The 26,300-nt window shown below is 37.4% G+C and overlaps 2 protein-coding genes across 2 annotated transcripts; one reads left to right on the forward strand and one right to left on the reverse strand.

Annotated features, from left to right (window-relative positions):
* Positions 1 to 4,072: 4,072 nt before the first annotated feature.
* On the reverse strand, positions 4,073 to 4,438 carry LOC124255689 (protein GVQW3-like). The gene has a single exon (XM_046689580.1). It carries the CDS (start codon positions 4,436 to 4,438, stop codon positions 4,073 to 4,075), a length of 366 nt encoding a protein of 121 aa, XP_046545536.1.
* A 349-nt stretch (positions 4,439 to 4,787) lies between these two features.
* Positions 4,788 to 25,967, forward strand: LOC124255701 (glutathione peroxidase-like). The gene is made up of 6 exons (XM_046689607.1): positions 4,788 to 4,937; positions 13,803 to 13,900; positions 18,236 to 18,383; positions 19,529 to 19,677; positions 20,520 to 20,604; positions 22,734 to 25,967. Exons 1-6 carry the CDS (start codon positions 4,935 to 4,937, stop codon positions 22,770 to 22,772), a joined length of 522 nt encoding a protein of 173 aa, XP_046545563.1. The 5' UTR covers positions 4,788 to 4,934; the 3' UTR covers positions 22,773 to 25,967.
* The last annotated feature ends 333 nt before the right edge of the window (positions 25,968 to 26,300 follow it).

Consider the following 26,300-nt stretch of genomic DNA (forward strand, 5'->3'; position numbering starts at 1 on the left):
TATTCTTCAAACCCCATAAGCCCTATCTGCACATTGTATACTGTAGAACTCATGGCTGCTTGCTCTTGAAAAATAACTGTCTTTATGCATGATGTGGTCACCATAGTCAAAGGAAGGAAATACAAAAATATATATTTTTTACCATTTTCCACAACCACAAATTCAGATTTACAAATGCTGATTTCTTTGGCTTTGTGCATGGTATGAGTGTGAATGAGGGAGTTTGGTTTGTCGCCGCTTATAGCAATATTCTAGCAATATCACAGAGGGGGACACCAGAAATTGGATTCAAACACTGTACCCATTATTGCTCAAACCCTACCCCACATTTCGACTTGTAATGTATATATCATGGACATTAAACATGCTGTTGTGTCATCATCTCAATATCCACCAATTAAATTTTACATGGTAACTTTTCATTGTTATATTTTCAAATTTAAAAACAATGCACAATTTCTTTATGTGGCTGGTATACATCAAAAGACAGTAATTTGGCGGCAGTAGGGTAGCCTAGTGGTTAAAGCATTTACTCGTCACACCGAAGCCCTAGGTTCAATTCCCCACATGGGTACAATGTGTGAAGAGCATTTCTGGTGTCCCCTGGAGAGATATTGCTGGACTATTGCCAAAAGCGTAGTAAAACCCAACTCACTCACTCATTTGCTTACAATGCATTTCTTACTAGTGGTCATGTAAAATGGTATGGTAATATAACAAGAAGTCTGCCTATATTGTTACAAGTTGCAGAATAACAGTCTAGTGACCATATGTAACCCTGACAGCCATCTGGCTGGAATATTGCTGAGTGAGGCATTTAACAGCAAAAGCCAGTTGGAAACTGCTAAAAAAATTAGGGATCATGAATATTCTGGGTGTTATTTCTATATGAAGACCAAATTTTTGTATATGTGTATGGTATGTAAATATATTTCATGATTCCAAGCCCTTTTTGTTCAACATAAGAGTTTTCACCACTTCTGTTTCAAAGAGAAGGGCAACATTATTCACTTTGTTTATAGTTTAATGACAGAGTCAACAATATTTCAGTATCAGTCAACCAGTAAATAGTCTGGACCAGACAAATCCTGCACAGGTTCGATGTAATGAGGAATGCACATATCGGTCTCGCCAGTAGACTATGACATGCAAGCTCTGAAGTTACCGGGCATAATCAATCAATCTAATTCTACTGCCTCTGACAACATATATTAGTGTGCTGTAAACCTATGATATGTATCTTGTGGCACATTGTACGAGAGCAGATTATACTACGGGAATTTCTATATGCCTAATGATACGTCATGCTGCTCATCAAATTCACGGATAAGTCATTCAAAGTCACTTCGTCTCCTTGTTTACAGTTATTCCATTCAATAACTACCCTAATTACATCCACACAGATGAGACAGGTTTCACACATGACATTCCCCATAAAAAACTTCATCTTGGCTTGAACTGAACAGGAGGTCATGGAATTATAAAGTCTTTGTAACACCAATTCTCACGATATGATTTTACCGAATCTATAGTAGCAATTGTGGAACATGCATTATCTATGCATGCAGACTACTGAAAATATATCAGGCGGCCCATATATACAAGGCAGGATGAATGTGTCATTAGATAATGAATCATCATGTAGTTTATTGAATGCAGTTATGACATTTATACCTAGACGTGTATTGTCCGACAGGGAAATAATTCACATACCAACTTGTCCTGTCAGTATGATCAATGAAACTCATTCACTTGCAATGAATTCTGTAAATAGTGGCGGTAATATTTCCTTGTCACTTCCTGGTCTCCACACTCATTATGAATGACAGGGAAATGTTATGCATATCATTTTGTTGTGAGGTTCTTCAGTTAGACATGTTGGAGATACTGTCAACACAATAATAAATGTCTCTCAAAAACCATGGAAAAAAAAATATAATGAAAGTGAGTGAGTATGGTTTTACACCGCTTTTAGCAATATTCCGGCAATATGACAGCAGGGGGACACCAGAAATGGGCTTCACACAAGTTCTAATGAAAACAATATAAATCTGATCAATCCGAGTTTATAACAATCCATTACAGCCTTGCCAAATGTCATAAACAATTCATTTAATGAATAAAACCTTCACAGCCTTTCTATGATTTATAAAAAATGTAGTTGTGTTTCATATAAAGTGGTGTAAATGTCACGTTACTGAAAATAACATCATACTTGGTCATTTCGTCTGATCAATGTTTTACCATAACAAAATCATTGACAAAACCCATACCTAGTAACAGGAGGCAGTGGGACACGCCCTGAAGGACGGGTGGTGTAATAACTCGGATAACGCGTCAATACTGGGTGTGACCACCATTTGTGCTAATAAAGCATGGCAGTGGCAGTGCATTGGAGACACCGGATGATTGACACAGTCTGGGAGATGTTGGTCCAAATGTCAACCAAAGATTGCCCAACTGAATAGTGTCAGACATGTTGTATGGAGGAGAGGTTGGGGGGGGGGGCAGCCGAGCAATGTTATGGTGCCATAAAAAGTCAGTTACAGAAAGTGCCACATGTTGGCAGGCATATATTTCCCTGCTACAACCGCAGAAGAGGATGGAACATGATCAGATAATCTTGGACAATTTTGTTTCTGTCATTTCATACCCACACTCTTGAAACTGACTTCACTTTGTAACACAGGTGTCCCTTATTCATTCTCTTGGGTCCTGTAGACGACCTTGCACGACCTCTCAAGATGAAACCTATCTGAACATGGTACCGTCCCTGTCTTATCCTATCATTTTCAGATGCTGTCCGCACCATGTGGATGTTGTAGCGCCAATAAATGTATCACTGGAATACTGCTGAATGAGGCATTAAACACAAGACATCAATTGCTTTTAGTATCAGAAACAAACAGAACTGACTTTCACTTTATTTATTTGGAGTATGAGCCTTCTAAGAAGAGCACCCAGCTGTATGAACGTTGGAGTTTGGATGTGCATTTCATCGTTATGATCAGTCAAAGTGACAATATTCTTGATAGTACATGCAATTAAACTAACTGCCTTATCCCAATTTATACTAAAATATTAAGTTCAAGATAAAAGCTAGGTTATGAATGATCACTATAGTGATCTTATAGTACTCAGAACACAATAGTTCTCAGAAAATACAGAATGCAGTCTTGTGAAAAAAAATATGTGAATTTCAAAATGTGTCGTTCATACACTTAAGAACTTCAGATTTCATGTGATGACTTCTGGTCCAATTGAAAAGCAGTATTTCATGTAAACTTCACATTAAAAATTCTTTCATTTTGGAAGGGGTCCAATGTTCATTCGCTGCATGTACTTCCAAACTCAATGGTAGACTTTTTCTACCAGGGGTGGATGAACAGTTCTGAGTCTAACTATGATGGACTGCATTGATAGAGTTGGTTGCAAGTCATCTTTCAAAATGATCCCCTCTGAAGTCCACACATTTCACCCAACAACACAAACATGCCTGGATCCCAATGGTGTAGATGTCCTCTTGGTAGTGGATACATCCTTCATGGCGGAACTGATGTAATATCACTTGCATAATTCTTAACAGGACATTCTTTGATCGAGTGAGGGAAGAGGAGGAAATCTGACGGTGCCCACATCTTGTGAATGTGGATGATGTCAATAAATTTAAACAACAGACGCATTGCAGACTGAGGTGCAAGTACAGTCTTTAATTAAGAGACGACACATCTTTATTTTTCCCCCACAATTGTGTCTGATATTCCTATTTAGCGGGCTTTTCAGACCAGCCATTTGTGGTCTGACCTTTCCCATGGTAGTCCTTCAGCAGGATTACTGTGGAATCTCAGAAAGGCAAAGCCGTATCACATTGCCAAACATGCTTTGTTGTCTTCTTCTTTGTTGGAGATGTTATATGACGGCACAGGTTTGACTGTTGTTTAACTGTTTTGTCGGTTGTTCTGGTGAACGACCCAATCCTGATCCATGGTTACAAAACAGTCCAACTGCAGCCTGGTCTGTTCAAAACAACATGAATTCTCACCAGAAATGGAGAAATCTGGAGCGTTTCTGATCAGGAGTTTGAAGCATCTGAACTTTCTGTCATGCCTAGTTTATTACTGAGAATGTTGGAAACTCTCTCTTGAGAGATACCTACTTTATTGGCTATGCGGCGTGCACTGATTCCTGGATCATTCAAAATAATACCACATATTTTATCAACATTTTCCTTAGTGGTCACAGTTGTGGGTCTTCCTGATCTTGGATCATCTTGGAGACTCTCTTTTCCCCTCCTGAACTCCGCTGCCCACCTTTTAACAGTGGCAAAGGAAGGAGCATCCTCTCCTAACGTTGACACCATGTCGGCATGGATGGCTGTTGGGGTGAGCCCTTTCATGTGGAGATACTTGATGACAGCTCGGTTGCCTATTTTGTCCATTTTCATCAACAGAGAATGCCTGGTGACTTTGGTGCCAGCAGAAACCGCTGCCTGGTTTTGTAGCTGGTTCCAGTGCAGTTTGTAAGCACTTGGTGAACAAGTTGTCTTATTGAGTAGGCGAAGGCTTTTATGTAATACATGCAAACCGTAGCTTCTGATTTCATTTATTTAGGCTCAGAACTTTTCAGCCACCCCACGTATTTCTTTGTAGTGAATATACGATAGTGCTTAGTCATCATATTATAAGAACTATAAGGAGATGGAGAGCTGGTACATTTTTCACTCTCTCTAATACACGTATGTATGGAAATGTACACGCTATATAGTGTGACAGTAGTAAGAGTGATGTACGAAACTACTTGGGTCGTCGACACTTCGAACTCCAAACAGCGCATGCGTCCGCTCCATCGCCCGGTGTCATCGCTGTAAGGAGTGCGTCAGCTATTTCCCACATTTGTTTACATGCTGAAAGGTCCATTGTCGAGAAGGAGCTGAAATGGTAATGTACCGCACTTATCGTTTTCAAATTTCTTATTTCTTACTATTCTATTCTTAAACACTGCAGTCGCATACAACGGTTTTCAATCATGCAGGTGTGTGAATCAGATACCTTCGTCAATTGTCACTATCACCTATTCCATTTGATTATATAAACGCTAGCACTGAGAGTATGTTTCGTGTATCGACGTAAGTTTACATGGTTAAATAGGGTAAGCTAGTAGGTCTTATCCTTTAAGTTGGATGTTTTGTTATTTATTCACCAAATTCTAGAAAACCAATCAAGCAGTTACTGTCAGCGAGTGTTGGAAGCCTGTCAGTTCAAAGGTTCACTCTACTGCTGACCCAGATCAAACATGGCTAGAGAGTGCATGCAAGCATCGAATCAAGTTCAAACAGGTGTTGGCAAGAGTAGATGGACTTTGATAGATACCCAGCCTTCAAATGATGTCAGGAAAAGAATTAGTCGATATGAGAATTTTGTTCATGGGGGCTTGTAGTGCAGTGTAACCTGGTAAGGTACAAACGTGGTCATTCATTTATTGGTGGGGGATTGGATGATGGGGTTGAGGGGGGAGGTAGAGTGGTTAAGGGGGTCTTCACTTTTCCTCAACTGACCCAGCCATGATTATCATGATTGTGAGTCAGCATGCTTCAATGTGATAGTTGATCTGTCAACACTGTGATGTATGTCATGAGTTTATTTGATCTGGTTATCCTTAAGCGTGGTAACTGACAGTCACTGACAACAGGCTATTATATGTCAGTAAGAGGACAGTCTAGCCTCTCCTATATAGGTGCAGGTGCATCCTGTTCATGCTAAGGTTTAGAATTTGATCTTCCTGTGGATTAAAAACACTGATAATGAAACATGTCTGTGATCTGGGTACAAGTTTTACTTGTGAGTTGAGGTGAGGTGAAATTGGGTTTAACGTTCTGCTTGAGAATATTTTGCTCATATGACGACGTGCATGTGTGTGTATGTGTATGTGTGGCTGCTTGTACTAGCCCAGACTTAAGCTGGTTTTATAGTGCTAGCCCACTGAGATACCATGCCGCAGTGAAGCATGAATACCCCATTCAGACACATTATACTGACTCGAGCCGACCAGTCCTTGTCGCACCCATTAATGCCGAGCGCCAGGCAGGGACCAACAAGTACCATATTTTAACATCTTTTGGTATGACGCGGCCAGGATCGAACCCACGACCTTCCGCACTCCGGGCGGACGCTCTAACCACTAGACCACGGAAGCGGTCTTTACTTTTGAAGTTGAAGTAAGCTCAGTGACCAGAGACCATGTCTCACTGGCAATTATATTTGAAACATACGGACATGAGTTTGTAAATAGGGTTCAACAAGTGTTTGGCATCTCACTGTGCTATGTCCTCTATATAGCAGAGATATTCCTCATGGGATTGAATCCCAGGATCCCTGATGGTGCTTCATGGTTTGTCTGCACCATGCTGTCATCTTTACTCTGTAATGTAAATGGTTTGCCAACCAAGCCAGAGGCCATTATAGAATGTGTTTTGAGATTATTCGAGGAAAGAATATTAGTTATAAGCAGAAAGACACCTTTTGCTTAGTCTTGTGTGAAACATTAATTATAAATATATAGCAAAACATCATCCTCATCATTTGTGAATCAGATACTGGTGTAAGACAGATAGTTTGCCTGTTCAGTATTTGGTGGGATACTTACCAACTCAATAAAATTCACTGTTTCTGTTCAAAACCATGTGCGCATGTGTGTGTCTAAACCCTAGAAAACACCAAGTTTAGTGGAGTCATAGTTTTGGACTGTTTCACACTGACATTGGCAGCATATTGTAAAATCAATTTGATGAGCAATTTATCTCCAGCTTATCACTGTTCAAAGTTTTCAGTTTATAATATAGCAAACTAGACTGAATAATTAAACCAGGTAAACAGCACGGATTTAATCCAGCTTTGTACTATATTCCAACCATATCAGAGCAGCTATACCTAAGATTGGGTTTACCACAATCAAAGTTCTAGGGATCTAACCTATAAGGGTGGGTAGTGCAGAGAATTTTCATATTGCGATATATTGCATGCGAAAGCATGTATTGCAGTATATTGCATGAAGTATTTCTAAACAAAAACTACTTATAATCCAGTTAATGCTTGAATTATAGAGGAAAAACACAACAAAATCACTATGCTTGATTAAGCTTTAATAACAACTTTTAATCATGATAAAATATAAATGTGAATAATATTTGGCACAAACGAAACAAGGAAATATCGGAAGATTTTCAAGTGTTACGAAGTTTTCCGAATGCAAGTCAAAATACCGGTTTTCGATCAGCATATTGCAATACGTATCGTTTTCACGTCTGAACCGGTAAATACCGGTAAACCGGTTATATTGCGCAGCCCTACTAACCTAGAGGCAGAGGTGACCACTTCGTTACTCAACCACCAATCTGAATTTAGATAACAGGTATGTCATGTTGAAGACAGCTAACAACTCATTGAAGATAAACCCTGTGGGCATGGCACTTGAAGACTAACTTGATATGGTAGAGGTCATATCAAACTGACCTGTACAGCATTTGTGCAGCCAGTGAACAGTGTGCAGGTGTGAAACAGCTGCAGTCTTGTACACGACACATGTAATATCCTGTCAGCAGGAAATATGTGGGATGATAGCTGCCACACATGAGGCCCATGACACACCCTGGACAATGAGTCCAAACAGATGCTGATTTTGAGCAGCTCAAACTAAAAATATCCAACCAAAACTATGAGAACTCTATCTCAAACTGTTTGATAAGAAACATACATGACCAAAATGACACTGGGGTTTGATCAAAGGCTTCCCCAGTGGTAGCTAGGCTAACCATCTTCATCTTCATTACGGTATAAAGGAGATATATTAAATAAAAACTTCTTAATATGTGTTAAATGGTCAAACAGAATGTACATTTTCAGTTACTAAAAAGTGATATTATTGTTGTCTATAAAACAAATGACAACTGCCCAAATCCCACCAGCAGTGCATTAGATAAATGTTAAATAGTCAAATACAGTATATAATTACCCATAGAAAAAAGTCCTATGTGATTTTATTGTTATCTATAAAAAACAACAGACAACTGCCCAAATCCTACCACCAGCTCATATGCCTATTAAAATCCCAGCTAAGGTGTTTTGACGTCGATAATTAAATTAAAATTTATCTTGGGAACTCTCTGTTTTACTGGTTACTGATAATGTGAAAAGTGTTTGTGTGTCAGTTTTACTAGGTAATCATGGATGTGTTTCATTGGACTTATGTTTATTTTCAATCATTAATGATCATTCAAAGGTTAATCTAGGGTTTACAAATGGGTTATGTGACAAAAAACTGTTTCAGGATAGAAAATAGAAATATGGTGCACATTCCTTCATAAATCATAAAGTGACAGGTATAGATGAGTGCTATATTATCAGTTTTATGTCAGTATCTTTTGTTAAACTATTGTCTGTCTATTTATTCGTTTATGTGTGACCCTCTCTCTCATGTACAGTAGTCAATGGCAAAATTATGTGTGTTTTGGGACAACAGTAGTAGAGTGCTTATTGCTAGCTAAATGTCAGTCACTATTATACATCTCTATATCAATGAAGTACCACTTTTAAAACCACCCATAGCTAGCCCACATGTTATGTTTGGGATTTGTGGAAGTTCGCTGGCTGAGTGGGTTAGATGGCTGACTTTGTGTGCTGGCGATTTGGTGCCTGACTCTGAGGATTCAAATCCCAGATTGGACTCAACCCAATAAAAGTACTAGAATCTGTACTTTAGTCAGAAAATGTAATCCCAAACATAACATGAGTTACATTTGATCACTTTCTAAATGGCACTGTGTATTCAAACGGGCTATGTGACAAAAAGCTGTTTCAGCTCAGAAAATAGGAATGTGATGTACATTCTTTCATAAATTATAAAGTGACAGGTATTATCAGTATTATTATCTGTGCAGTATTATCAGTTTTATGTCATTATCTTTTGTTCAACAATTGTCTGTCTCAAACTGTTATCATGTATTAAATTTATCTTAGAAGAATATAGTCGCTTTTGTACCATGGTATAGATTAAGACTAAAGACACTTTCGCCTGAACTATTTTTAACGTTAAAGCACTCGGATGCAAGCGTCTTCGTGACTTTAACTATAATAGTTCAGGGCGAAAGTGTGCTTTATTACACTGTACATGGTGGTAGAGCGAACTGTATTTCTTAAATGTGTGTCTCTCTTACATGCAGTAGTCAATGGCAAAATGTAAGCTGATGTATAAAAGACAGTAAACACTTGAGGGGGATAGTGATAGTCTATTGCAACATTCTATTGCGACCAAATATTGCAATACTATTGGATTAGTCTTTTTCTCTTTGAATTGTCTCAGTTTTAGTCTCTTTTACTAACTGACAAGAAACTTGAAACCCAGATCAAGTAAACAGTTAAAACAAACTTATTTTTATATACAATTTCAAACTCCAAGATGCATGCTGTGTTTGCCGCCATGTTTGTTTAAGAGGTAACAGGGGTGAATAACTAAAGATCTGGTACTTCCTGTATTTTGTGCTGCGCATTTATCAACGGAAGACAATTACTAAACTATGGATAGTCACACATACTATCAGTGCATCAATATTTTTTCATTTCTACCATCGATTGATTGCAATCAGAGACTCAACAACTGCAATCCATCGATAGTTCAATGAATCATTACAGCCCTGGTACACATGTGGTGCTTTGGGTTAATTCCCCCCACCACCCCCAAAGTGTTACTTAACTAAACCACAGGGGCTTGTAATGCAAAAAAAACTGACCCAGTCAGTGATAATACATACCTTGATGCCAGATTTTTTTCTGTTACAAGCCCTGTGAACTAAACAGTAAACTATTTAGAAAAGCGTTCTGATTGTCTGATTTACAAGTCTCTGTGTACATGTTGTGTACATCACATATATTGCACCCTGTTGCAGCGTTACTTGTGCCTCGAGTTCCTCACCCAACATAAATGATGATGTTGATGGGTTAATTACATGCCCTGAAATGGTCAAATGGCCCAATGACCCAGAATGCTGACAGCTAGTCTTAGTCTCATCACTGTGGTCCACCTGATGCAGTCACCCAACTTTGTTAATGCTGATGACATTTCTGTGAGCCTCTGGTTGTGCAGATGGAGAATGTTCAGGTGATGGTCATCTTGCGGGATAGTCAGTCCTGGTCTTCCAGTTCTTGGACTGTCTCATGTCTGTCCAGTCTGGTAGATGCGTCTCATTAGACAGATGACAGTCTGCCTCGTACAGATAAACATTCTGGCAATTTTGCTGTTCGAAGCTAACAGCTTCGACATTCCAATGGATTGTTCTTGCTCCTTTGCTGATAATCTTGGTGTTTTGATTTGTGCCTTTAACAGCTATATCACTAACAATCTCAGTCCACTGTGTTTAATACATAACAATTTGGCTATTAGCATCCCCCATCTGATATTAGTGATATGAAAGGACATGTGTTCCTCAATTCAACTTCACTCCTGTAGTCCAACCATGGATTTTAGAGGCATGATCATATCACTCCTTGTCACTTTCGGACCGCCTCTGTGGTGTAGTGGTAAGAGCGTCCGCCCGGAAAGCGGAAGGTCGCGGGTTTGATCCCCGGCCGCGTCATACCTAAAGACGTTAAAATATGGTACTTGTTGGTCCCTGCCTGGCACTCGGCATTAATGGGTACATCAAGAACTGGTCGGCTCAGAGTCAGTATGGTTTAAACATATTAATTTCCAAAAGAGGAACCGGATTGGTAAACAAGCAGTATGGTGCTTATATGAATACCGCTCCGGAATACAGATATATTATAGATATAATAATCGTACGGAGAAAAACATGATATTAACAAACGATAAACAATAGCTTTCTGGAAATGTGACAATCATAAACTGTAACATAGCCGCTTTTAACGTTAGAACCATTAGTGTCGGAAAATACTTAATAGTAAGTGCAATTTCGTTTTTATATTACAACACAAATCTGCCTGACAGTACATTGAAAGAATGGATAGATTCTAATAATTCAACATTACCTTTAGTAGATCCATGAGAGTGGCCGTATAGCATTGATTTGATGTCATATCCTTTAGTATAGAAGTGCATTTTATGTCTTATGTCAGTGTAATTAACGCACGAAAAGAAATAGTGAATTGGATCTTCGTAACAGTAGCCACAAGAACAAGAGGGATTTGAAGATATAAATCGTTGATATTTATGTGTGTTTAAATCGCTGCAACTGAGCCTGAGGCGTGAATGGATAATCTGACAGAATCTTGTTCCAAAGCTTAAATTGAAGTAATTTTGACTATTATTATTATTTTACCAATTAACCTGTTTCTTAAAACTACCCAAAGTAGCCGTTTCTCTATAATCGGTAGACAAACAATTCCACAATCTTACTGTATCTGGGAGAAATGACTTAGCATAACTTGCACTTTTACTATCGATAGTTTGGAGCTTCAAACGGTCTCGGAAAATGTAGCTTGTTGTGTCAGATACCTTAGGAGGGACGAGATCGCTCAGATATTTTGGAGTTAAATTATTAACCATCTTATAGAAAAACGTTAGTTTTTGGATGTTTATTCGAGTACATAGTGGTTGGAAGTTTGTCTCATCATAAATTTTGTTGTGACTCGTGCCGCGAACAGCACCGCAAATAGTTCTAAGTGCATCAAGATTAAGTTTTTCCAGTGTTAGTGCTTGCTGTTTGGTACAATTGTCCCAGATGTGACAACAATAGTTGAAAATAGGTAAGATATATTGTTTGTACATTGTTTGTAAAGTTCTACGTGAGAGACGATATTTAAAACCTCTAAGACAGTTTACCATGGGTGCAACCTTTTTAGCGATACAGTTAACATGGTCAGTCCAGGAACAATCGTGCTGTAAAGTAAGTCCCAAATGTTTATGGCTATTAACGTCATTAATATTACCATCCTTCATTGTTAAAGGTCACATGCAACCAAAAAATCAAACATAATTAAAACACAATTATCACTTCTTCATGACATATAATATGCATTGCTGATTATGAAAAAAGAAATAAACAAAATTATAAGCGTATAATCGCAAATCAAAAGTGCAATATTTTGTACTTGGGTTTACCTCCCTCGAAACAAAGCAGCCGGGATACCGAACCCAGTCAGAGCGGATGGTTGTGCACTCAAGTGTAACGGCTGGTTCATTAGCAGATGCTGCCTTCACGGCTCATTGTGTGTGTATATATAGAGATGTTGGGCTGTATAAATACCCCCTTTTTTTTGTGTGTATAACATTTTGCAATCAACAGACATCATAACATGTCATGTGTTCAAGTATCACGCCTGCCTGTCTGTGTAATTACATAATGTGACAGAGACCGAACTCGGGCCATAAATCAATGCGTTTTGTTTATGGTGTATAGCCTGATTGGTGTTAAGTTCAAATTGCATGTGGTCAGTGATCGCAGTTGTGTATTGAATATTGTCATTAGCAGACAGGCAGGCAGACACACAGGTGTCAATAAAACAAGACATTGAGTTTTGTCTGTGACAGCGACATCTATATCACAGTTAGAAATTGTGTCAACGCTAAATAATGACATTGCTTTTAAGTATCGAACTGAGAAAGTGACTCGGTAAGAAGAACGTGTGGTGAAATAGACAAATGAAATTATATAAACAGTTTAGTTACTGTCATAACATATAAAAAAATGCTCGCTTGTGAGATATCAACAAAACATTAGGAAAATAGCTCACACCAAAGCCTTCACCGAGTATTCACCAGACAGCCTGCTTCCAAGTTGCGCAAACCTATTTCACTGCGCACGTGCTATGAGCGCAGCCCAGCTGTTGAAACCCGTATTCCCCAGAAAAGTCTGGGGAAAATTAGTGAAACGTTTGAACTCCGATTTCGCGCGTTTTCATCGCGTTATTTTTCAACTTTATAAGTTGAATTTGCATTTTTGACGCTTTGTTTCGGTAAGTCCATACTGAAAGGTATCAGAATCTGCAAAGTTGTGTTTTACGTTGCATGTGACCTTTAAGTTCCGTTTTGGGCTGGGCTGAACTTTACGAGAGAATTGTATAGAATCTGTTTTATTATGATTAAATGTAACTTGCCATTTGTCAGCCCAATCAGAAATTTTACGTAGATCATTATTAAGAGACAGAGCAGTTTCATCAGGATCATTTATTATAGCATAAAGTGATGTGTCATCTGCGAAGAGGCGGATATTGCTGTTTATTCCTTCAACGATGTCGTTGATATAAACTATAAACAATAATGGTCCTAAGACAGAGCCTTGGGGAACCCCGGCTAGGATTGATCTTTGATCAGACGCGTAACCATTAGTAACAACTCGCTGAACTCTATTGTCTAGATAACTCTCAAACCATTTCAACAAGTTACCCCCGATACCATAACGTCTTAGTTTATGTATAATACCTTTATGCCAGACCTTGTCAAAAGCCTTACTTACGTCACAAAATACAGCCCTAATTTCCTTACCGCTATCTAATCAGTATAATGTGTCTGAGTGGGGTATTCATGCTTCACTGCGGCATGGTATCTCAGTGGGCTAGCACTATAAAACCAGCTTAAGTCTGGGCTAGTACAAGTAGCTGTACATACACAAACACACATGCACGTCGTCATATGAGCGAAAATATTCTCAAGCACGACGTTAAACCCAATTTCGCCTCACCTCACCTCACCATGTCACTTTCAGCACTGTTCATGTATTTAGTACTCTCTTCAGTTTCAGACAGCATGTTGACAGTGGCAAGGTGTGTCATTATTTTATCATTGAATGTTGACAGGCGACAGAGGATCCCAACGCCTGGAAGAAGGCCACCTCCATCTATGAGTTTACAGCCCAAGACATTGAAGGCAATGAAGTTTCCCTGGACAAATACAGGTAAATATATGACAATCAGATAACAGGAGATGCTGATACTGGTCCTGGCCATGATGTTTCTGAGCTATGCATTACCTCTGTGCAGGATGTGCTCTGTACAACATGTGCTCTGGACAAGATGTGCTCTGTGCAAGATGTGCTCTGTACAACATGTGCTCTGTACAACATGTGCTCTGTACAAGATGGGTGTTTATCAGTCTTCATAACACATGACCAATTTATCATATTGGAATGCAGGTATTACAATAAACTCAAAGAAATGAAATTATATACTTGTTGTCTATATATGAATATGAACATGATCAATGAAAATAAGGAACTAAATATGATCTTGTACAAATCATGCTATGTGTTAATTACTTAAATACTTGTTTACAGGGGTGGTTCTAGTTTCTGTTCAGGTCTCAGTGGATATCTTGCTTTTACTTCAGCCTCCAGTTTCTATATGTTAAGGGTCAGAATTTCATGCAATGTCGCTAACATCTAGTTAAGAACGCGTGATTACAATGTTTCTTGTCTGTGGGAACACACCCTGCTTTGTAAAAGCCTCTTTCATTGTATATGTGCATATCTTGTTTCACCTTTTGTATTGCAATAATGGGTATGAGGAATGTCAGCCACACAACCATAGATAAGCTGTTGCAATGGTGTCAACCTGCCACATGTTTGAAACAGATGGGTCATAACTATATGTATTTTTGAGGACTAATAATAAACTAATAACTAAACATTCCGTCATGCTGTATTGTGACAATATATGTTGAATATTGATTATAGTTTAATTCCTGTTAGGCCTTACAACATGTGTACAGGGTCTGTCAATTGTTGCACTGAATCCAATATCACGTTTGCTGTTTCATACTGAACACATGTTAAATGGTCAAATATAGTATACCTATTCACACAGAAGAAAAATTTGTAAGTGACTTTAGTGTTATCTAAAAGCCAACAAACATCTGCTCTAATCCCACAAACTGTACATGTGCATATCATATTATAATCCCAGCCCAGGCAGAGATTTGGCTGTGACGTCATAGTGGAGAGGCGTCTGCCATTTCCCTTTGTTTACAGTGCAATCATCTACATGATGATGAAGTAATTTTTCCGTTATCCTTGTTGTGTAGCAGATCCTAGATGTGATGTTGTATTGCATGGGGGGTGCAGTTCATCAAATAAGGTACAAAGTGTCATATCTTGAGACATCCCATCCTCGATAATCTCCAGGGTATACGTTCTGATAAATCTTTGCCCTGGATTCATCTATGACTCGGCCCGATAATTTTATTACCTCCCTTTGCTGGCTCCGCATTCTCACAGTAGCCAATCAGCTAAGCCGCCGTTACAACTAAGCTTGCCAGTGTCAACAAAGACAGCGGTCGCACTCAGATTTTTGGGGAAAACATACAGACAAATTGACAGGTCTGAAACCTTAATAAATATATGCAAGAACTCTTTCTACCTCCTTCAGAGTATCTATTCAACAATTTTGTTTCCAAGTTTTATCGGTTAGATAAAAGAAGCGAAAGTGAATTGTGATTGGTACGCTCAACTTCCCAGCGTAGACACCTGATTGGATAAAAAGCCAGCCAAGGGAGGTACTAAAATCATGGGGCCGAGCCGTAGATGCATCCAGGGTATAGTGGAGATTTATCGGAATGTATACCCTGGAGATTATCGAGGATGGAGACATCCAAGCTAAAGGACCAATTTACTGTGGAGGAAATTTTGCATACAGCAGTGTCTTGTATTCCTTGCATTTTGAGAGATCCAGACAAACTGGAGAAACGTGGTTATGAAAATGTGAGAGCAAAATTGAAGAAAGATGGCTTGTCAAATAAGTCTGAAAAGAAGTAACTTAACTAACATGATTTAATGATGGGAAAGCCTTTCTGATTATATTCACAACATATGCAGGGAACTTTTCTGCAATGTTTAGGAAATCTATGGCAAACTAGTCTTGAGAATCTTGTGTGAATACGGTACGGTATATATACATCTGTGCATAAAATACGCACCACCCTGTATTTTTACCAATTAATTTTGTCTGAAATAAAAATTTGAAACTCTTTCCAAAAAATAACCTTTATAATTTGATAGAGCAAGCATTTAACATTTCAAAAACGAACATCATTGAAATTACCATGTACTCTAATTAGGAAAATTGCCTATATTAGGTCTATTTCTGTCCTAAAACAAGTTACCTTATTTTGAAAAGTGAAAGTAATAATTGATTGTTGTGTGGCCTATAAATTCGTTATTTATTGTGAATGGATGAAAGTTTGTAAACTAAGATTGAGGAAAAGTTACAGTCAAACTAAAAAAAAGGAAAATTTTAAAGTGTAGTAAAAGTTGTTTTACAAACAAAACAAACAGGTTTTAGCTGTAAATATCAGTATCCGTCATCTTGGTATATAACAGAATTGTTATTTTTAGTCAAAACTTAATTTAATTGTGTAGTTTGAGCAGGAGAGGAATAGTTATTTGGGGTAAAACTTCAGTCCCATCACATTTTCATCAACGTATTCTTTCATAAAGAATAGGGGCGGTGGGGTAGCCTAGTGGTCAAAGCGTTGGCTCGTCACGCCGAAGACCCGGGTTCGAATCCCCACATGGGTACAATGTGTGAAGCCCATTTCTGGTGTCCCCCGCCGTGATATTGCTGGAATATTGCTAAAAGCGGCATAAAACCAAACTCAGTCAGTCAGTCAGTCAGTCAGTCATAAAGAATAGAAAAGGTTATAGTATTTGTAAAACTGTCAGTGGATAAAGCTTTTTTAACTACAGGTTGATCAAATTGATGGCTATACCCCAACTTTTCTGTAGCATCACATCTTATTTTCAAAATTGGGTGGTGCTTAATTAATGCATGGGTGTATATAAGCCCTAAAATCAATGAATTTTTCATTTAGATATTCATACATAAATGTTTAATACTCATGACCATGTACATTACACACACCTTTTTTAAAATAAAGTCAGCCTATCTCCTATAAATAGAGAAGTGTTAGACATCGATAATGAAAATATATTGTAAAGGTTTTTGCCCCCTGAACTGCTTTTTATAAATAAATGACAAATTGCAAAATTGTCCGTTTAACAGGATAAACATGTGTGTGATGCACTGGATATGTATTTATTGTCAACCATTCATGGTCAGTCGGACCTGTGATGGACAGTTGGATCCGTGAAGATCTGGGTTAGAATTGGTCTTCAGTAACCTATGCTTGTCGTAAGAGGTGACTTACACGATCTGATGGTCAGTCTTGCTAACTTGTCATCATATCCCAATTGTGTAGATTGATGCTCATGATGTTAATCACAGGAGTGTCTGGTCCAGACTCCATTATATATAGACCGCCACAATATAACTGGAACAGTGCTGAGTGCGGCGTTAAACAGCAAACAAACAGGAAGATTTTCCAAATGGGTTGTTGTGTGACAAAAAGCAGTTATAGCGATAGATATTAATAATAAATTAGTGTGATGGGTATATTATAGTGTATATTATAAGTTTTATTTCAATTACTTGTGTTGAAATACATTATCTGTTTATTTATGTCTTCATTTGTGTTTGTTAGTGTGTGTTTCTCTATGTGACAGTCAATGATATAGTGCAGGATGTTTGGGTCAAGACTAATTAGTGTTTATTGTAAGCTAAATACTGGGCACTAAGGGACCATTATTAATGGCTACCGGGGGTGATGATGATTTTTAAGGGGGGTCACCCATTTTGTTCTGGGATCTAGGGGGGTCATCAATTTTGTACACATGTTCTAAGGGGTCATCAATTTTGTACATATACATATTAAAAAGTCATGGTTATGAAATTAAGGGAGGGGGGAATTTGATTTTGTACATGACATGGGGGGGCACTTACATTGTACATAAATTTCAGGGGGGGTCATTCACATTGTACATGCTTCTCCATTAAGATTATCATCACCCACCCCACTCCAATGTCTAGTTTAAAGTAGACACTCCTAGATCTACTATTTATTAGCATTTGTGTGTATGTTTATGTATAAATGTATAAACATGTGCTCATTTGTGAATTAATTTCTATGTAGGTATAGGTACACATACCCCACAGTCACGCTGAACACATAAAATATACCTGCGTGAAGAAGACTCGCCATTGTTTCATGATTTGAATGGGAGATAATTTTAGTTGGAAGTTAGTAAACAATAGCATAATATAAGATCGCCATCGTTTCATAAATTGGATAGGAGATAATTGTAGTTTGAAGTTAATAAAGAATAGCATTATATGAGATCTAGTCTAAATAAATAAAACATTCTACCAAAATTGCAAAGAAATGTTTGTTTATTTTCCAGGGGCAACCTTGTCATCATCGTGAATGTGGCATGCAAGTGAGGATTTACTCAGAAGCACTACACTCAGCTACAAAAATTGTACGCCGATTATGCTGAGTCACAGGGCTTGAGGATCCTTGCTTTTCCATGCAACCAGTTTGGGGGGCAGGTCAGTGTAGAGGCAATGTGCTATTCTTCATGGAATGGTGCCTGAAATAGGCTGAATTGGAAGTCAAAGCAACATTTTTCAATTGTGTTTTTAGAGGTCAGAGTATGGACAAGACGATTTAATTGAAAAGTCGAAATGTATAAGTACGTTTGTTATGGCCTGAACATTATCATGTTACCTGCATCATGATACAGTGGCAAAGGTAGTTTTCATACTCTGGGTTGGTAACAGTCATAAGGAAACTGTATTTTGAATTAACATACCAGTGAATTTCTCTTTGAATTTGTTTTTGAAAAATGTAAATTAGGGACCTTTCATAGTTTATGTCTAGGGGAGGTGATGATAATTTTAAGGGAGGGTCATCCATTTTGTTCTGGGGAGGTAGGGGGGTCATACATTTTGTACACATGTACTTGGGGGGTCAGCAATTTTGTGCATAAAAGTATTTTAAAAATATGCTTAGAAATTAGGGGGGGGGGGCATTGATTTTCTACACGACATGCATGGGGGTTCACCTTCTTTGTACATAAACTTTAGGGGGGGATTCACATTGTACATGCTTCTCAATAAAAATCATCATCACCCTCCCTGTAGCCATAAATCATGAATGTTAATTGTTTTGGGTTAAAGTGTGAAAATCTATCAGTTACTATTTACTGAAATTTATATTTATAAGAAGGCCAAACCCTGATTGCTTGTGTACAACATACAAATCATTGCGTTTAGTGTGCTTCAAAACAGGGATGGTGGTGTCATTGTTAAGGCTGTGATACACTGGGTCTTGATGCAGTGGTTTTAGCAACATTATCTTAGACAAATGTCAAGAAAAATGTGATAATATGGAAACTTGTTTTTCAATCTGCAATATAATTTATAATTACTAATTTACGTGCTGAAAGAGTTTGAAGAATGAATGATGTTGGGTGATAAATAAAATCTCACCTTTGTAGCCTATTCTCTATGTTAGGAACAAGAATGAGAAAACCTCTAGGATAGACATGCTTGATTAGAAAACCCCAACTCTTTGATGTGTCGTTTATCATTTTTGTAATACACAGGAATGTTTTTGCCATGTTTGTGCAGGGATGTTGGTCTGAGGGAGAACTGAGTGGTTGTTATATATCTTGGGGTTACATGTTTTGTAGGAACCGTGGCCGAACGACCAAATCCTAAGGTTTGTGAAGAAGGAGTTCCAGGTTGGGTTCGACATGTTCAGCAAGATTGAAGTCAATGGAAACAATGCACATCCACTTTTTAAGTTCCTTAAGGAGAAACAGAAAGGTTTATTTGGAAAGTAAGTGGTGTCATTATGAATGGTTGAAGACTTGAGTGTAGTTTTGATAAGGTTTATATTATTTTATGTAACCTTTAGTATATTTAGTGCAGCAAATTTTTATTGATTGAAGTAATTCTTTCTGTGGCACATCTGAACTGATGAAATAATGCAATTTGTGTTTATCGTAGTATTGCAATGTTAGGCAAATTTTAATCTGAGAAATAATGCAATTTGTGTTTCTTGAAATATTGCAGTGTTTGGCACATCTTATTTGCAGTAGCGAGCGGAAGGTCGCGGGTTCGATCCCTGACCGCGTCATACCAATACCAATAGATGTTAAAATATGGTACTTGTTGGTCCCTGCCTGGTGCTCGGCATTAATGGGTACAACAAGGACTGGTCGGCTCGGGAGTCAGTAATATGTGTCTGAGTGGGGTATTCATGCTTCACTGCGGCATGGTATCTCAGTGGGCTAGCACTATAAAACCAGCTTCAGTCTCTGCTAGTACAAGCAGCCGCACATACACATACACACGCATGCACGTCGTCATATGAGCGAAATATTCTCAAGCATGACGTTAAACCCAATTTCACCTCACCTCACCTTAGTTGCAGAAGTTATGCAATTTATGATTATGGCAGTGATGTACGTTACGGTTAGTTGTATACATTTGTATGATGCAGATTTGACTGATTTCAGAATCTTATTGTCAGTATGGCCCTATTGACGGTTGCATTCATATTCTTGGATAACTTTTGTAGTGTGTATGTAAATTCCATTTATATTGTTTTCAGTTCTATCTGTACAGACTCAAAATGTAGCATGGAAATGCTTACTCCCATGTATTTCTTGTTTTCAGTTTTATCAAGTGGAACTTTACAAAATTCATCATTGATCGTGAAGGAAAACCTGTCAAAAGATTTGCCCCAAATACAGAACCATTGGTAGGTGTCATGTAGTCGGAAGGTGTCACAATGTTAGTTCATGTAGAGTTCATGTCAGTGAATTGTTAGACAGGAAACATTTATGACATTTGATAAATGGCCTACGCAGATTTCTAAATGGAATACTTAACTAAGCTGATAGTTATAAGTGAAGACGTTTATGGTAATACTAGTAATTCACGAGTGATAGAATGTCGTAATATGATTAGTGATGACAGGGACATGAATATATCAGTAAAAACACATTTATCTACCAAGTCATCATTTATTTGAGATATGTTGTGTTATGGAAGACTGACTGACTGACTGAGTTTAGTTTTACGCTGCTTTTAGCAATATTCCAGCAATATCACGGCAGGGGACACCAGAAATGGGCTTAACACATTGTGCCCATGTGGGGAATCGAACCCGGGTCTTCGGCGTGACGAGCCAACGCTTTAACCACTAGGCTACCCCACCGCCCCTGTTATGGAAGAAGTGAATGTAATATATTCACATAATTAAACCACGTTATTCAATCAGCTAGTTTGATTGACCATTTTAACAAATGTGAAGCTATTGATGAATGTCTGAAGGGTTTTTTACTCAAATTTTAGTAACTTTATAAAATATCATGTACTGTCTCCAAATAGAGTGAGTGAGTGAGTTTACTTTTACGCTGCACTTAGCAATATAGCAGCTATATGGCAGCAGCCTGTAAATAATTGAATCTGGACCAGTGATCAACAGCACGAGCATCGATCTGCGCAATTGGGAACCGATGACATATGTCAACCAAGTCAGCGAGCCTGACCAACCCGATCCAGTTAGTTGCCTCTTACACCAAGCATGGGTTACTGAAGGCACATTCTAACCCGGACCTTCATGGGTGACCAAATAGTTAGAAGTTATAGAACTATACCCAAAAATATACCATGGTTTAATTGTGAAGGAAAAGAACATTGTATGGAAAATAAGGAAAATATGGTAAGCAGTACAAAATATTATGGAAAGGAAATGTTTTTATTTAAATTTAGATGATTTCATTTTGAATTATACTTTCAAACCAAATCTTCTTCATATAAAGTTTTGCGATATGTAGTGAAATTAAGGGTAAGACTCTGCTTGTTACCCTTCAGTGCAGGTATAGTGCCGATAAAAAACAAATATATACTCAGGATCAGATAAAGCTAGTCAGTTAAACTTGTATTTTCCATCCACAAGAGATGCTAATGAAACTAAGGGGAGACTACTGATTATGAAAAAGCATACAGATGAAACGTTTTCCATATTGAGAATAAACAAATTTGAAATAAGTGATGTAATAAATTCTCTCCCTTTGAATAAAGCTTTGGGCCTGATTCCATGTGCCATAAAATTCTAAAACATACTGTAGCGTCTTTAATTATATGTACTTATATTATTATTATTAAATTTAATGATTTTATATATTTATTATTATTATCTCATTGAGAACTTGTACTTACCCAAGCTAATGAAATATAACTGATGTAATCATTATAATGCCACTTTAAAAAAAACTGCTGACCCCATACTATACATAGGACACAGATCAACATGTTTGATTAGCTTGCACAATTATTTTCATGAGAATTCATTGTTGTACAAAGACCTGTCAGGATTTGAAGCTGGTCATTCCACCATTCACCAACTGATGTAATCATAATGATGATAATAATAACAATGGCCAAAGCACTTGTTTCCACACACTTGTGCATGCTCAAAGCGCTGACACATTATTACCCCGGATAACCCAAGCTGTTAAGCGCTAGAAGGTTTTAGTCACCTGGTACCCATTTTCTGCTGGGTGAACAGAGGCAATATTGAACAAACTCACTTGTCTAAGGTGAGACCACATGCATCACATATGCTTCGTTGTGGGGAAGGACTGAAGTCCGAGAAACTCACAGGAGTCAAGCTGCCAAACATGGTCACCCATCCAAGGACTCTGCACGCCCAATGTTGTGACTGAGCTCGATGCACAGGACCACAAACTTCAATGGTATTTGTGTCGTTCAGAGTGCATCCCAGCAGCTCTGGATCAGTTACCCTTGTTTGTTTAGATGTCTTCCTTTCAGCTTCAAACCAAAATTGTTTTCATTTATTATTTTCATGATGTATATTTTCAGTCTATGTTGAAAGACCTTGAACCCTACTTCAACAAGTAACCTCCCATGATTGTTGCCCTCCACGTCTACCATGTAATGCTGCAGCAAAGTCATCATCCAGATCTTGTGTCTGTCTAGACCCAGCTTCAGCGTCAGTCAGAATGAATGAAGGTTGATCCCTAAACCTTGAAGGGGATTGACTGGAGATGGTTTGCTGGCGTACAAACCACTCTGACTGGACACTGGTCAGTGCTGGACCTAGCTGGACATAACCATGGGTAGTGACTAGTTGTATGTGTAATAGTATATGATATTTATCTGCAAGTGTATTTATATACCAGATGTGTATATTACTGTTTATGAGTGTGTATGAGGTGAATTTAAAGAAAGGTTGTTTCAAAATTTCAGGAACTATTGGCAATTGGGAGTTTGGTTGATTCTGTCCAGTTTGTTTGTTAGGATGCAGTATTTTATATTTTGCATTGAACGTGTTGAATCAGTTTTATGTTGTTCATGTGGTTTTAAATCTACTTGGTCTTTGTATAAAAACCATAAGTGCTGCCAGTTAAGTTTACTTCAAAAGATCACACTACTATATAATTTGAGAAATACTGAAAATCATTGGTTAAGTTCCAATTAAAATCATATCTTTTTATTTTGATGCAATTTTTAAATTTGAAAGAGCTGTGACAGATAAAATATATTTTTCAATTCATGAACTAAAACATTAGATCTTCACTCGTTATTTGTACATTTTATTCAGATATTAATCAGTTCCAGTCCTTAGTGAAAGTACCGGTATATGTTCGAGATACTCAAGTTCATCTTTATCAAATAACATTTGTGTTTGTATTTATACTTAAAAAATGATTAATTCTTGGTGTTTTGCCTGCATATCTAATTACATTTAAGTTTGTTTATTTATGCATATACTTAAGAGTTGTGTTCCCAGTTATGATTCCAGCATGATTATGTAAATGTTGTTTAAGTTTGTCAAGGCTTTTTAACCTTTTATGTTTTTTAGTGCTGTATGTTCTGTATTCATAACTCTTATACAGTCCCAATGTGCCAGTTTCTAACCTTATCTTCACAGCCTGGTGTAAGTCCAACATCTATGACTGGTCCAAGTCGGTCCAAAGTGAATCAGTAGTTGGTGCTATTATTCAGATGACATATGCTTTAACAGCCAGTGAAATATACTTTATTGTATTATCTTTCTATGAATAAAAGTTATAAATATCTAAATTTTAAACATTAAATATTTGTCATTTTGATGATTCTTGCCCATGTTCTCGATGCCTGTTCTTGAACTGAGAACTGGATTATCCTTAGGTCGGTGTCCTGTTCTGTTTGTCCAAACAGAAAAAAACAAGAGGGCTTTGATTTTACTTTAATACAATGTCATTCAAAGTGCCAAGTTTAGTTTGCCAGAAGTTATAAATTTAATGCTGAAGACCTTGAGGAATGCCAAGCCAATTCCTGGTGTTCCTTTCCATCTTGTTCCAGGATTGTTTCTTAGGCAGGTAAACATTTTATTCACTTGACAGTTAAAAGATGATTTTTGAATTCAAGTTATCGTGGTTATGGAGAATATGGTTTATGTAAATTGAAGGTATCAAAATCACATGCTGTGTTATAAGAGGTATGCTATATTTACAAAAAATGGCAACCTCCCCACGCGACTTGCTGTTCCCCAAACCTCACTTGTTTTCTTTTTACTTGGGTTTATTAAGCACTCTTTCTTTCAAATTCTTGGATCAACCTCTAGTAAAATATGTTACATTCCATTCCACAAGAAGGAAAATACTTCTAGGAAATAGCTGAAGAACTTCAATGGTCACGATAGTGAATATTTGCAATGTCAATCAGCAACAAGCAATGTTTCATTCCAGCAATCGATATTAATTACAGCATTACCTCCTGTTCGAATCACTAAGTGGAGTATAAGTGAAATATATCTCCTATCATTGTATGTAACATGTTGTTGTTGGTTGAGTCCAAGGTGGTTGTTGAACTGTGAAGTTGTGCCAGTTTTTCTTGATGGATCATTGCTCATATATCATGAAAAAGTGAAACGTGAAGAGTAGAACTGGAAAATGGCATTTTTTGTTTAAGATAGACTACTTCAAATTAATAATTTCTTTTGATATATTTTCTCAGATGAATATATCAAGTTGCAGAATTAATGGGTTTATATGGAAAGGTGTTTATTTTTGGATGTTTAATGTATTGTTAATATCTCATTAGTTCATGTTTACTTTAGATTTGTTTCTTTTACTGATTTTCTCATATCTGTGACTTTGTAGTCCATTTTAGAGTTATTCTGTAAGTAAATGTTTGTTGAAACAAAACAAAACAACATTTTGAGAAAGCAAATAATCACTTGGTTATGTCAGGAGGATTGATTTAGATTGTTGTATTTGTTTATATCAATGAGACTGTGTAATCCGAATGCTCTTAAAACTATTTCCAAGACAGTGATTGGGAACCTCCGTGTCCATGTAATATCAGGAGATAATTTTACTTGCTGTTTCATAGCCTGTTGATTATTTGTTAATGATGAACACAATCCTGTTTTTGATACGGATTCATCTGTTTTACTTCTGGTACCAAGTAAGAAAAGTTTAGTGGATATATATATCCATATAGGAAAGCTTCTCTTGCATTTTATCTGTTAGAAGTATTACATGATATATCCATCCTTTGATCCAAGGTTTCCAAACTCTAGATACGGTAAGAACTGATACAATTTGTTGTGTAAAACATTTTTAGGTAAAGGGAATAAGACACCTTATGACTTGTCATTTAGCAAAACAGTTTCGTAAAGATTATTTCACCCCAAATATAATTATAAATGATATTATTATTTAAACAGGGTCTTGTCATTGTATATTTTGTATTGATACAAACCATTGTTTGTTTCCAGCATGGTTTCTAAAAATAATTGCCATATCTGAAGCCATATAACTTATACAAAACAGGCCTCTAGTTGTGCCATAAGTCGGGTAGGAACCATCAGAGTTTCGGGAAACATTGGTGTCTCAGTATAAACATGTTATCATGTATTGATTTGCTGTAAATCTTTACAGAATTAAGCCTTGATCTCTTGTTTAACCCGTCTATATAATTTAATTTTTGGTGTACTCCATGTATTTTGACAAACAATAATCTATGTATTTTATATGTCTGTCTTGTTTTCTCATTTCTGCAAGTTTTCTTCAACCAGATGAAATAAATTGTCAATTGTTAATTTTCTGTATCAATATCTGTTGTATTTGCTGAAGTGCCTTTTCTTCCTATTTGAGTAAGTGGTCATATATCTTTAATTTTGGTCAAAATGTTTCCAAAGTGTTATGTTTCTTTGGATCCAAGGCGGCATTAAGACACTAGTTTCATCCATATTGTTTAACACTGTGAGCTAGATTCCCATTGAATTATTCCCCAGGTTTGAAAAGCAGAGGACATGCTTATTAGTAGGTCGGTGGGTCTGATGTTTTTCTGTTTGCGGAGCAGAACTCCACAATCATTGAATATATCTTGATGAAGTTTGCTAGACTTATCAGTCTAGTGGTTAGCTGGTTCCTTTTG

This window comes from Haliotis rubra, unplaced genomic scaffold (assembly GCF_003918875.1).
Source record: "Haliotis rubra isolate DU_JTF1 unplaced genomic scaffold, ASM391887v1 Scf606, whole genome shotgun sequence".
NCBI lineage: Eukaryota > Metazoa > Mollusca > Gastropoda > Lepetellida > Haliotidae > Haliotis > Haliotis rubra.